Source organism: Phyllostomus discolor, chromosome 4 (assembly GCF_004126475.2).
Source record: "Phyllostomus discolor isolate MPI-MPIP mPhyDis1 chromosome 4, mPhyDis1.pri.v3, whole genome shotgun sequence".
Classification (NCBI taxonomy): domain Eukaryota; kingdom Metazoa; phylum Chordata; class Mammalia; order Chiroptera; family Phyllostomidae; genus Phyllostomus; species Phyllostomus discolor.
This window is the reverse complement of record NC_040906.2, coordinates 20,333,254-20,345,315: the sequence shown is the minus strand read 5'-3', so window position 1 is coordinate 20,345,315 and position 12,062 is coordinate 20,333,254. Positions and strand designations below refer to the sequence as shown.

Genomic DNA, 12,062 nt, shown 5'->3' with positions numbered 1-12,062 from the left:
TAGGGAACTCTCAGCTTCCATGAAGTCTCCTCCACACCCACTGACTGCTGCACTTCTGACTCAGTTTTATTTAGATTTTCAAGTAAAAGTTCACCTAACAAAACAATTTCATATCTTAATATTTTTTAAATCTCAGAACTAGATAATATGGGCTCTTTGCTGTGCCAAAATTTTAACAAGTTGTAATTTTTATATTTTTATAGATTCACCACCTCCATAAAGAAACATTTCTGAACTAGGTCCTTTCCATGTAATTTTTCCATTTCTTTCGTTTCCTTTTATGTGCACAGCAAAATATTGTATTATAAAGGTATCAGTGTGTGTCTTGTGCTTCCATCTTCAGAGTAAATAGGATAATCTATGTGTTTCTGTCTCAGCTCTATTTCAAAAGGATTTTTAAGGGTTTTTGTGCTGTAGGACCTAAAATTGCAATGCCAAGGCACAACAAGCCTTACTTAGGTTTTCTTTGAGAAATTGATTTATTTCTACCTAGCTGTGGAGGTTAAGTAAGGGTGGAAGGTAGAAGAGGCTGAAGTCAACAACTTGAACAAAAAAAGGTGAGGTTCTCCAAGACTAAAGAGGAAAGGGGGATCACTGGTTCCACAGGGGCTGGCCATGGGAGCGGGTGGCATGACCTGTACTCCTACTGTTCTTCTGTGCCCACAGAGGTCCTAGCCCCTCACAGCGTGGTGCGTGGATGGATGCCCACCATGAGGTAGAGAACCCCACGGCAGAGTGGGAGCGTGCTCCAGCGAGCTTGAAGGAAGAGGGTTCTGTGGGTCTGTGAGTTCTGTGGGCCCAGTCACTCCAGTCATCCCAGTCAGCTCAGCCTAGACCAGCTGACAGCGTGACCATCACCTACCATGTGAATGAGCATAGCCAAGATGCCAGGGCCCCTCAGTGGATCCAGATCCGTGAGCAATAAACTCTTATATTAGATGACAAATAAAAAAGGGAGAGTAGGGATCATTTGGAAGTTATAATGATTGCCCATACCCGGCAGAGAGATTGGAGAGCTCTGCTTTCGTGGAACTGAACACAAGTGCCTGTATGTGTCTATTACTAAGGTCCGAGAACTGCAGGTCCTGCCCCCTGTTTGCTAAGCACCATGGATTCCTCACCAGATTCTTCAAGGTCCCTACAAAAATCCTTGTGGGAACCTACCCACAAATGATGAAAATGGAGTTTATGATTTTTATAGGTCAGCACGAAGCTGGAATGATTTTAATTATTAAAAAAGTAATGTGATATTTCTCTACTCTAGTGTATCAGACCATATTTAGTTCTGTTTAACGTGAAGATATGATGGAAAAAGTTCTCTGGGCAGACTTGTGTTTTGTCCTGAAAAAAAAAAAAATCAAGTGAAGTGTTTATTTATGCAAATGTATAGCAACCCTCCTCTGAAATGAATGAACTGGACACGGCTGCTTTGTGTGACTAAAAAAGTTTTAAAAAGTCAGTATCTACTGAGTGATACTATGTGGAAGGTAGTATGGTAAGATGTTGACATGTTTTATTATTTTATCTGTTATAATAACCCTATGGTGTAAATATTATCCTGATGTTTAGATCAGGAAATTCAGAGAGTTTAAGAAACATCCCAAATTTCAAAGCTAATGGCTGATAGTGTTGGAATTCAAAGCCAGATGATTCTAATTCAATCAATTTCTTTTCTCACCATTATGAATATAGAGATATCTATTTTCTTTCACCATGATAATCATAGTAGGTTTCATGAGTACAATGATAGATGAGAACAAAGGAACAAAAATAGAAATACATACAAACAAATAAAGGGATATAAGAGTTAGTACAGACTGATAAAGAAATATATATTCCTGTTTTGTAGAAACTTTTGTGTAACTTTTCAGATTAGAATCAGTTGCCCCTGTTTATTCATTAATTAAAACCTGATAAACACGGGTTATGTAAACATAGTATTTTCATTTGGTAAAAGAGAAAATGGCTCTCCAAGCTCTTATAACTGTGATTCAGGATTCAAACCAAGATTGTATTTCCCCGTGGTTCTTATTTTTTTCTGCTACACCATGCTGTCTTTCTCAAGAATTCAAGTCTAAATCAAATTTGATGATAATAAATATTACATAATATGTTATCATTTTACTTAATATTATATTAATATCTATTAAGTACTGAAACTTCGGCAGAAAATGTGCAGAGCCGATGTATGATCTATTTAACACAGAAGGGCAAAGGGAGGCGACTGCCCATTTCACAGGTAAGGAAACGGATCTGGAGACACGAGGTGATTTCCCCACGTCATGCGGACGAGAAGCGGCAGAGCCCAAAGTGCGGCACCGCAGTGCTTCCCGCTCCCCTCCTGCCCTGAGAGACTGTGCACAAGGACCATCCTACCTGCACCGCAGGGGGCAACACTCTATTTGCTTATATTTTTGTGCCTGTTTTTATGTCTTTATGCCAGTGGACATGAAAACGGTGATTGAGGGACTTCTTGTTGTCCTTTATTGAATTGTCAGACCTTGGGATAACGGCTACATCATAACTTAATATTTTTAAAAACTAATAAACAAATCTCTCTCAGTTAAAAAAGACTGTAGATATTCTCTTTGGTGTTCCAATCTCAAGGATCTAATGAAAGCATGGGGCTAAGAATGGGCAGATTCTGAAAAAGTGACCCTCCAGAATATCTCCTGAGGGGAAAAAAAGGAAAAGAAAACAGCATCTTTATGAAATTATCAATGACCTGTCCACGGTTCTGAGTTCAGTTCTTCATTCTTGGACTAGTTTGCAGCATGGCCTGGGGAAAGGCACTGAAGGTGTTACTCTGAATATAATGTTATTACTGAGTCAGATCTGTGGCACTGAATTTCCTTAAAAATATCATGGCAAGTCATGAGAACATATAACGCCTTAAAGTTAAATAATAGCAGTAAAAGTGTAAATATTATGCAACCTTATGTCCTTATCTCTCCCCAAAATAGTTATATGACTACAAAAAATAGTCTATTTTAACTTAAATTGTGAATTGTCACTAGAGTTTAGCTATGTCACTAATACTATGGCTTCTAATTCCAATATCCCTTTTATAGTTCAACTTTTTAAAATATATTAATTTATCTGTATCAGACTGTACCCAAAGAATGTATTCAGTAAACTGGGTATTCACAAACTTCTAAACATACTAAATAAAATTATTAGATTCTTAAACATAATATGGGCCAATGTTGTCTTTTTTGAGAATGTTACTACTATTCTGTCATTTGACTATTTATTTTAAAATTGTATACATTAACTTTATATATGTATTATATACTTATGTAAATATGACTGAGGTGATATCTACATACAGAGTCTGGTCTTGCCTATAAGCAAATAAAAATTGTAGTACCCAGTTCCTGAGTTTAGGTTGCATGTGATGCTCAGATATTAACTTAATTTTATTCATGCAGAAGGGAATGGCTGGATCAAATGGGAAATTACATTTTTCTACCACTGTGTAGCTGCTGCTAGAGAAAAATGGAAAAGAGGAATGATGGAAAATGAAGGCTCTGTACATGGCACATGTTCAGACCTTAAGGAGAACTTTGTGTATAGAAGAATATGTGTCTAAATATAGGAATCTGATTTTCTTTCATTGAGAACTATGTTTTTGAACTGAGAAAGGTTCTCTCCTCTTTACTCCTCCCGACACCTCCCACTCTATTTATTTACTATTCACCAATAGTAAATAAAACTAGATTCACAGATATCTCCCAATGCCCACAAAAATTCAGGTTTCACAATAGAATTCTTATTAGTTCCAAAAGTAATTCGGGATAAAAATAGAGAGTAAAATTAAAAAATAAAAAGTTTAATTGAAGAAATCTATTAAACTGGCCTAAAAGTCATGCTGACCTTTAAATAATACTTTCCCTAGGAAATTTAAATGCTGGAATGAATTTGTTTGTAAAATTATGACCGAGAGGCTTTTATTTATAGGCAAAATCTAAATTATTCCAGTTAGACATACTAGATTAGTTTTTATTCTTTAAATATGGAATGGTTTTTATTTCCATTTCCTTTTGGAAGAATTTAAGATTGGGTCAATTCATGGCTTAATCAAGCAATGAATCATCTTGATGTATACCATGGGCCACTGACATATGTTTTTAGAATCATCTCTTTAAGTAGTTTCAATGGTAAACCATGGAGAGAGAAAGCCATCGGGACCGTATGTCTGAATTAAACTGCAAATCAATTAGAACTCCAGAAAGAAATATGACAATGAAGTAAATTAGGCCAGCAAAGCCCTGAGGAAGGTTTCAAGGTTTTGAAAAATAACATCAGCAGTAGCCTATATTTGGTATTCAGGCTTTACAAATACAGTAATAACAATAGCCAAAAAAAAGCTTCGAATAATATTTTCCTTAGACAGGAGTCATGAGCTTGCAGTTGTATAGTAATAAGAAGTCAATCCAATATTACTTTTTCTAGCTTGAGAATAAAAAGTTTGAATTTTCTCTTTGTTCCTTTTCAGTAATGGACTATCTTATTCAAAGAATTGCAAATGACCTCAGACCGTCTCCAGTTCACTGATGGTTTCACATGTTTGTAATATTACAAATAATCTCATTTTCTAATGTGGACATTGAAGGTCATGATAATAGCACATGTGGAACAGCATCTTAGGAAATCACATGAGGATGGAAGACTCAAGCTCTTTCTTCCAAGAATCAGAAATACTAATATTAAACAGAAGATCATGTCCTCCTCCCTTTGTATGGTCTAAGAACAAAGGCCGAATCTTTTATATCTGGAATTTAAAAGTTGAGTATTTTAAAATGACATCTGTAGGGTGTCATTACTATAAATGTGTATATTTCTTCATTGTTTAATCTCAGATGCTATCCAAAATAACACATAGTATACATTCTTAGTCTACGTTCAGCAGTATTTTTAGCAGTATTTTTAGCACATTACAAATATTATCTTGTTCTCATAATTTGTCTTTAAAGTAAGTGCTATTACCATCCCCTTTAAATTTTTTTCTTTTATTGACTCTAGAGGAAGGGAATGGGAGGGAGAAATAAAAGGAGGGAAATATTGACCGGTTGTCTTTATACACACCCCGATTGGGAACTGAATTCACAACTCAGGCATGCACCCTGACCAGGAATTGAACCCACAACCTTTTGGTTTGCAGAACCATGTCCAACCAACTGAGCCACACCAGCCAGGGCACCATCCCCATTTTTAGAGTACACAGAGAGTTTAACTAACTTGTTTAAGACCACACAGCTGATAAATGGTGGATGTGGGACTGGAACATATTGAGTCTGTTCTAGAATCTATGTGCTTAACTCATACTAGTGATAAGCTACATTTTAAATTTGTAATTTATAGTGTCACTTATTATCATAATTTATACTACATATAATTCAAAGAATAGTTTGAGTCTCCTTTATAATAACATCTTTTTTAAAAAAACAGGTTGAAAAAACTGTTCTATGAATTAATATCTAGTACTTTTTCCTTAAAATAAAACACAGATGTTAATGATAAAGCACTAAAAAATTCTCATGAAGACAATAAAAAGTATTATTCATGACAGAATTTTTCTTTTATGGGGTTAGTGGTGAGTCACAACCACAGATAAAATTCACACTCTTCACAACCCCTCAAGTTCAGAGGTGCTCTTAGAGGACAGTGAGTGCCTTCAAGTGGCAGTGGTGTTCTGTGTGTGTGTGTGTGTGTGTGTGTGTGTGTGTCTGTGTGAGTTTGGAGAGAACAGAGTTCAGACTACTTTAAAGACCTGGCTCCGACATTGGAGGCCTGGTATGGAATTTGGGGTCACACCCACTGTTGTGTTCTTGAGGACTTTACTTCCCCCATTTTCCTCATGTATAAAGTAGGAGAATAATGGCATTATCATAACTAGAGTTTCATGAAATATTGAATAAAACAATATGCAAATAGCACCAAGCAGAAGCCAGGAGTGTAAGAGGTCCTTCATCCACAGGGACTCAGTGAGTATAAACCAGTGTTATTGACCATGGAGCTACTTCACTGCAGGCTCAAACACACTTTTCAGAATCTGCTAAATTGTCTTTTAAGAAACCGTTTGCCCAACTTGTTAGTAACAAATGTAAAAGAAGGAACTGTCACTATTATCTTCCAGGCTTCATAAAACCCCTGGAAGGCATTGTATGACTGTTAACTAATCACGTGTTCTGCTCTGCTTACCAAGTTAAAGCAAGTTTCAAATGAGGCACATGAAGAGAAAATGTGGCTGCGATAAGAAGCAAACACAAAAGAATTTGGCATTTAAATTTCTGTTTTCTATTACATAACATATTGTAAAGTAATAAAACTATGGAAGAGTGAAAAATACTTGAAATATAGATGGAAATAGTTTTAAATAACTTATTCCTCATTTATAAAACATAGATTGGTGAATCTACTGTTCATTTGTTAGTGTGACTTTAATCAAGTTACTTAAATTCTCCATGATTTACTTTCTTTCTGTGAAGTGGACATAATAATACTTAACTTCATAGGTTTGTGATGAGGCAAATTAATTAATTAATAAAATATACTGTTGTCCTCACACAGGGTAAGAACTTCATATTAGCTATAATTATTATTTCTTCCACATACTGCTAAACTTTCCACAGGTGTATTACAACACGAATATAAGCTGTTATTTTACAATACCATCTCTCCTCCTCACAGCTGTGTCCACAACAAAAAAGGATACAACCAAAATGAAAGTAGGTGTTGGTATAATGAAGCTGATATTTCTCTTACGTTCACGAGTCTCTCTTGATGAGAATTGAAAGCAAAAAAAACATAAGCCTCTAAGTTCTTGAAATATCTATTTTTAAATACTTGTCTTAACTTGGACTATGCTACTCATATTTTGCAGACATTTCTAAAACAGGTCTCTGCATGGTTTCCAGCCTATAGCTGATAAGGAGATTGTTTTTAAACACTGTGTCCTAGGAGCCGAGCCAGGGACCTTCCGTAGGCTACTTTATTTGATCTTTGCAAATCATTATGAAGAAATGTATTTGTTTTCTATTGCTGTAAATAATTACCACAATTTCAGTGGCTTGAAACAATCCAGACTTATTTTCTTACAGCCCCGGGTGTCCAAAACCAGTTTCACTGGGCCAAAATCAATGTGCTGGCAGGCCTGGGTCCTTCTGGAGTTTCTAGGGGTGAATTGGTTTCCTGGCCTCTCTCAGCTTCTGGAAGTAGAGTGAACCCTTCAGCTCGTGGCCGGTACTCCATCTTCAAACTCGTCATCCCAACTCTGTTTGCATTTTTACATCTTCTCTCTCTGACTCCATCCTTCTGCCCACCACTCATAAATTTTCCTGGATTATACTGGGGCCACCTGTATTATCCAGGATAGTCTCCCCATTTAAAATCCTTATTTTAACCATATCTCCACAGTCGTTTTTAACATGTCAAGAAACATTTGTAGGTTCTAGGGATAGTGTATAACATCTTTGGGGACAGGGGTTTGTTTTTTAGTTTACCATAGGTAGATACTATTCTCATTTTGCAGATAAAAAATGTAATAATTATTAACTCCATGTGAGAACACAATTCAGAGAATGAATAACTTACTCAAACTCACAAAACCAAAGAGTGGCCCTCAACACTCTTGTAGGTCCTTGATGTAGGTCCTTCTTACCCTGATGCTGTTTCCACTACCAGTTCTGTAGCCAAAGTAAGAAAAAAGACCACCCTGGCTGGCGTAGCTCAGTGGATTGAGCGCGGGCTGCGAACCAGGCATCGCAGGTTCGATTCCCAGTCAGGGCACATGCTTAGGTTGCAGGCCATGACCCCCAGCAACCACACATTGATGTCTCTCTCTCTCTCTCTCTCTCTCTCTCTCTCTCTCCCCTTCCCTTCCCTCTCCAAAAATAAATAAAAAATAAATAAAATTTAAAAAAAAAGAAAGAAAAAAGACCAAGGAAAGATTCTCTCCATAAAGGTAGATTTTTTTCAGCTTTCTTTACTAGAGAAAATATTTATTGAATATTTTTATTGAATAGCTACTTTATATAAGATCCAATTTTATGTGCTGAGAACAAATATGAATCAGACCTAGTCAATCCCTCTTCATACCCTATATTCCCATATATTTCAATGCCTATAACTCCTAAATCTGTATCTACTGTCCTGATCAAATTCAACTATCTAATTGACAGCTCCAGTTTCATGTTATATTAACTTAACTTTTGATTTTTTTCCAGCAAATAAGATCCATCCATCTGCCTTCTCCAGCTCAGGAAGCAGCACCGCCATGCATCCCTGAAGTCTCCCCCGTAATTATTTTTCTTCAAAAGCTGAAGCACAGTGTTTAATCCTATACTTAATCATTGCATTTGTTGGATGCCTGTTCATGCTCTTGGGGTACACAGAGAGAAACAGGCCTGTGCTGACACCCTGCACCCGAACACTTGTTAGTCAGCATAGCACCTGGCACATAGTAGGTGTCCACAAATACGCATTGAACAACTAATGATTAAATGAATTTGCCATCCAGCCAGAGAGGTAGGTAGACATGTAGCACAACATTTAAATAATAAAAATATGTTCAAGATACCAACAATCAAAACTAATACAGGAGAGGAAGAATTACTTCTGTTTAAAGAGAGATGTTGACTACAGAAGGCTGTGTAAGAGGAGGAAGCCCGATCAGTGTTGATGGCTGAAAAAGAAAACTACGAGAAAAGATTTCTGAGCAGAAGAGATGGCATTTGCAAAGGCAAAAAAAGTTTAAAACAGTGTGATTATTCAGGGAACTCAAAGAAGTTTCTATTATTAGAGTGTACAGCCTTGCATAAATGATATATTAATGCCATGTATCCCTGAGGATAAAACCTAAATTATAGAAAACACTGCAGGAAATATAGAGAAGAGCTAAAAAAAATTTTGAATCTCAGTTTTGTTTTCATTTATAGTGCTAGGATGATTTGAGAATTCTTATTGCATATTTAGCTCACCTTATAAATTATAGACATTCTTAGATAAGTGAATCGCTTTTTGAAGAGTAACATGTGAAACTCCATTACTGTAAAGAATCCTCCCAGTTGTAAGTTTGTCATGCAATATTCACAACGTTATAATACAGGGTCCATAAGAAACTATATTGAAATTGATGGTATGTAAACTGGGATTTTCCTTCAAATAGTTTTATTGGTTTTCATTTTATGAGTTATCTCACATTTCTGCTTTGAGAAATGTATTCTTCATTATCCTTAGATTATAAAAAGAAACAGGCTAGGCCTACTAAGTTAACATTTTGCCATTTATGTCAGACAAAGGCAAAGATGACCATAACTATAGAACGTACAAAACATTAGGGTCATGTTTTGATGTATGTAAGAGTTGAAACAGTGAATTAAAACTTATCTCAGCCCTATACATCTAGGCGGAGAATGTTTTCAAGAAACATCCTTGGTATAGAGAGTCCTGAGTGGTTTCTTGCACGTGAAGAAAAGGCCCCAGGAACTGAGCACTGGCAGACAGCAGGACAGGAATGATTTACGTGGCTCCCAGAGCAGTTCAGTTTGAGCCAAGATTTAAATTTGGAGAAGTCACAGAAAAAATCCAGTTCTGGCCCCTATCTAAAAAATTGAAAAATCAGAAAACTGGTGGGGGAAACCACAGTTTCCCACAGTGGAGTAGCCATTCTTAGCTTCACCAAAGAGCCGCCTTCCCCATCCGCTCAGGTACTGGGATCTAGGCCATGTCCCTCACGAGTGCCCCCACAGGTCTGAGACCTGCTGCCAGACAGATAGAATCCCCAACCATTAAAGACCAGTTGGACATCATCAAAATGTCTAGAAAAGTATTTAGAATTGGACCATTCGTAATACTGAGAATTTAAATGTGCATGTTATTATCATAAAGTCACCTAAATATGGAACAATTAAGACATTTAATCTCTTTTTCTTTGGACTTTGTTTGTTCACTAAACCACACCAGAACAACAGAACAAACAGAAAGCCAAACAATCCAGTCTATATCTTCAGCACAGGTGCACCAGGGGGACTTCAATGAGCTGATCTCTGTCTGGACCCGGGACTGTGAATGAACCCTTCTCAACATGCTTCTGCTGATGGAGGTATTGCTTGTTTTGATTTGTTTAGATTTTCAGGTAAAAATTCATTTGACAAAACAATTTCATGCCTTTTTTTAAATCATGGAACTAGATAATCTTCTGGGTCTTTTTAATGTGCCAAAATTTTAATAAGTTCTGTTATTCATTTTTTTTTAAAGAGACGTCACTCCTTAAAGAAACTTTTGTCCTTTCCACGTAATTTTTCTAGTGGTTTCCTTTGCTTTTATATACACAACAAAATATTTTCTTCAGGATGTCAATTTGTGTTCTGTGTTTGCCTCTTCAGAATAAGTAGTAAAATCTATGTGTTTCTGTATGAGACCTCTATGTAGACAGTGTTTTTTAGGATTTCTATTCTGTAAGACCTAAAATTGCATTTTGAGGCAGAATCCTCACTTAGGTTTTGTTTAAGAAATTGATTTATTTCTATTTAGCAGTAGAGGTGAAGGTGGAACGTGATTTCCTCTTCCTTTTCCTTATCAGATATAAGTATATGTCTTTCCCCACTACCCATAAGCTATTTGTTTTGTCATCTGGTCAACAGATGTCACATATTTGGTCCAGGCTTTGAAAGTAAATACCTCCCTATAATACATCTGTTAATAGCAAGTATAATATATTTAAATAGATTGGAAAATTAGACATGTTTTCAACATCCAAACAGTTCTAGATCAGGAACTATAAAGCTAGAAAAGTCACCTCCACAGGCCGTGATGGGCACTTACCTTAGCTATCTGGACGCACCAGTTAAGCAGCAGCTGTGATCCGATGTTGTCCTTGTGTTCATGGACGTAATCCAGCAGGCAGCCGTGGGGCATGAGCTGCGTAACCAGCTGAATGGTTGGGCTCAGACACACACCCAGTAGCCGGACTAAGTGTGGATGGTCCATACTTGCCATGATTAGAGCTTCCTGTAAGGAAAAAAAATATATATATACATATATACACACACACAAGACACCATTATTCAAATTTAAAGTTATTTACAAATATAGTTACTTGCACTGCACTAATGGTGCTGATAAGGGTTTTGAAATGTACTCTCACTCAAAGAAATCCATCCCAAATGAAGATATTATGTTGCTATTATATTCTCAGTGATTTGGTTCAAGTAAACTTAAGGGAAAAACCAACCCTACATGTTTATCAAAAAAGAAAATGTTTTAGAATAAGTGCATATAAAATTTATAGTAGTATTTTTTCTTTTGTAATAAAGGCTATATTATGTGTTATTTACTACCAGATAAGTTAAAACTGAAACCTGCCTTATACTGTACATTTTTAACATTTGGTCTTGGTTCTCGAGTACAATAATTTACAAATGTAGTTATTTGTACAATAAGGTGAGACAAAGTTAAGTCATCTATTATTCATGTGGATTCTAAAATTTATACAGGTTAAATTTATAAATTATAATTATCAAAACTTAAACAATTATAAACAATATACTCATTGTATATTTACATAGAGGAATACTTTAATAAATATTTTGCTCCTAACTTTGCATTAATTCAAATTTATTTTAGTTAAAAACTTATTAGTGACATCTTATTCAGAGAATTATAAAACTTGAGAGCTATGTGGACTATACAAATTTATCTATTTTAAATTTATAATTACATGAATAAGAAAACAATTCTAGGCTTTTTATCATAATCATAAAGGTACTTTTGCTTAATGGAAATAAAATGTTTAGGTGCATTCTAAAGTGAGTTTCCAAGAAAAAGTTATTTTAAATGTCCTCATTAGAATTTGAAACAAATTAGACCTTACACATACCCACAGAGGGGTGTTATACATATATGACAATTATTATCAATCAGTTTCCTATATGAAGGTATGCTAATTGTACTATTCTTGAACAATTTCTGTAGCTTTGAAATTTTTCAAAACAAAAATATAATCTAGGACAGGATGCTACAGTGAGTTTCTGTTTAAGATGGCTTGGCAAACTGAATAA

At 35.8% G+C, this 12,062-nt stretch overlaps 1 protein-coding gene across 7 annotated transcripts in view; it reads right to left on the bottom strand.

Annotated features, from left to right (window-relative positions):
- The window catches only part of ERBB4 (erb-b2 receptor tyrosine kinase 4), a 970,339-nt gene that overhangs the window by 145,916 nt on the left and 812,361 nt on the right, over positions 1–12,062 (bottom strand). For all 7 annotated transcript variants that reach the window (XM_036022897.1, XM_028510101.2, XM_036022900.1 and 4 more), the window contains one exon: positions 10,828–11,013. In XM_036022897.1, the coding sequence (XP_035878790.1) occupies positions 10,828–11,013 (186 nt within the window). The remainder of the gene's footprint in view (positions 1–10,827; positions 11,014–12,062) is intronic.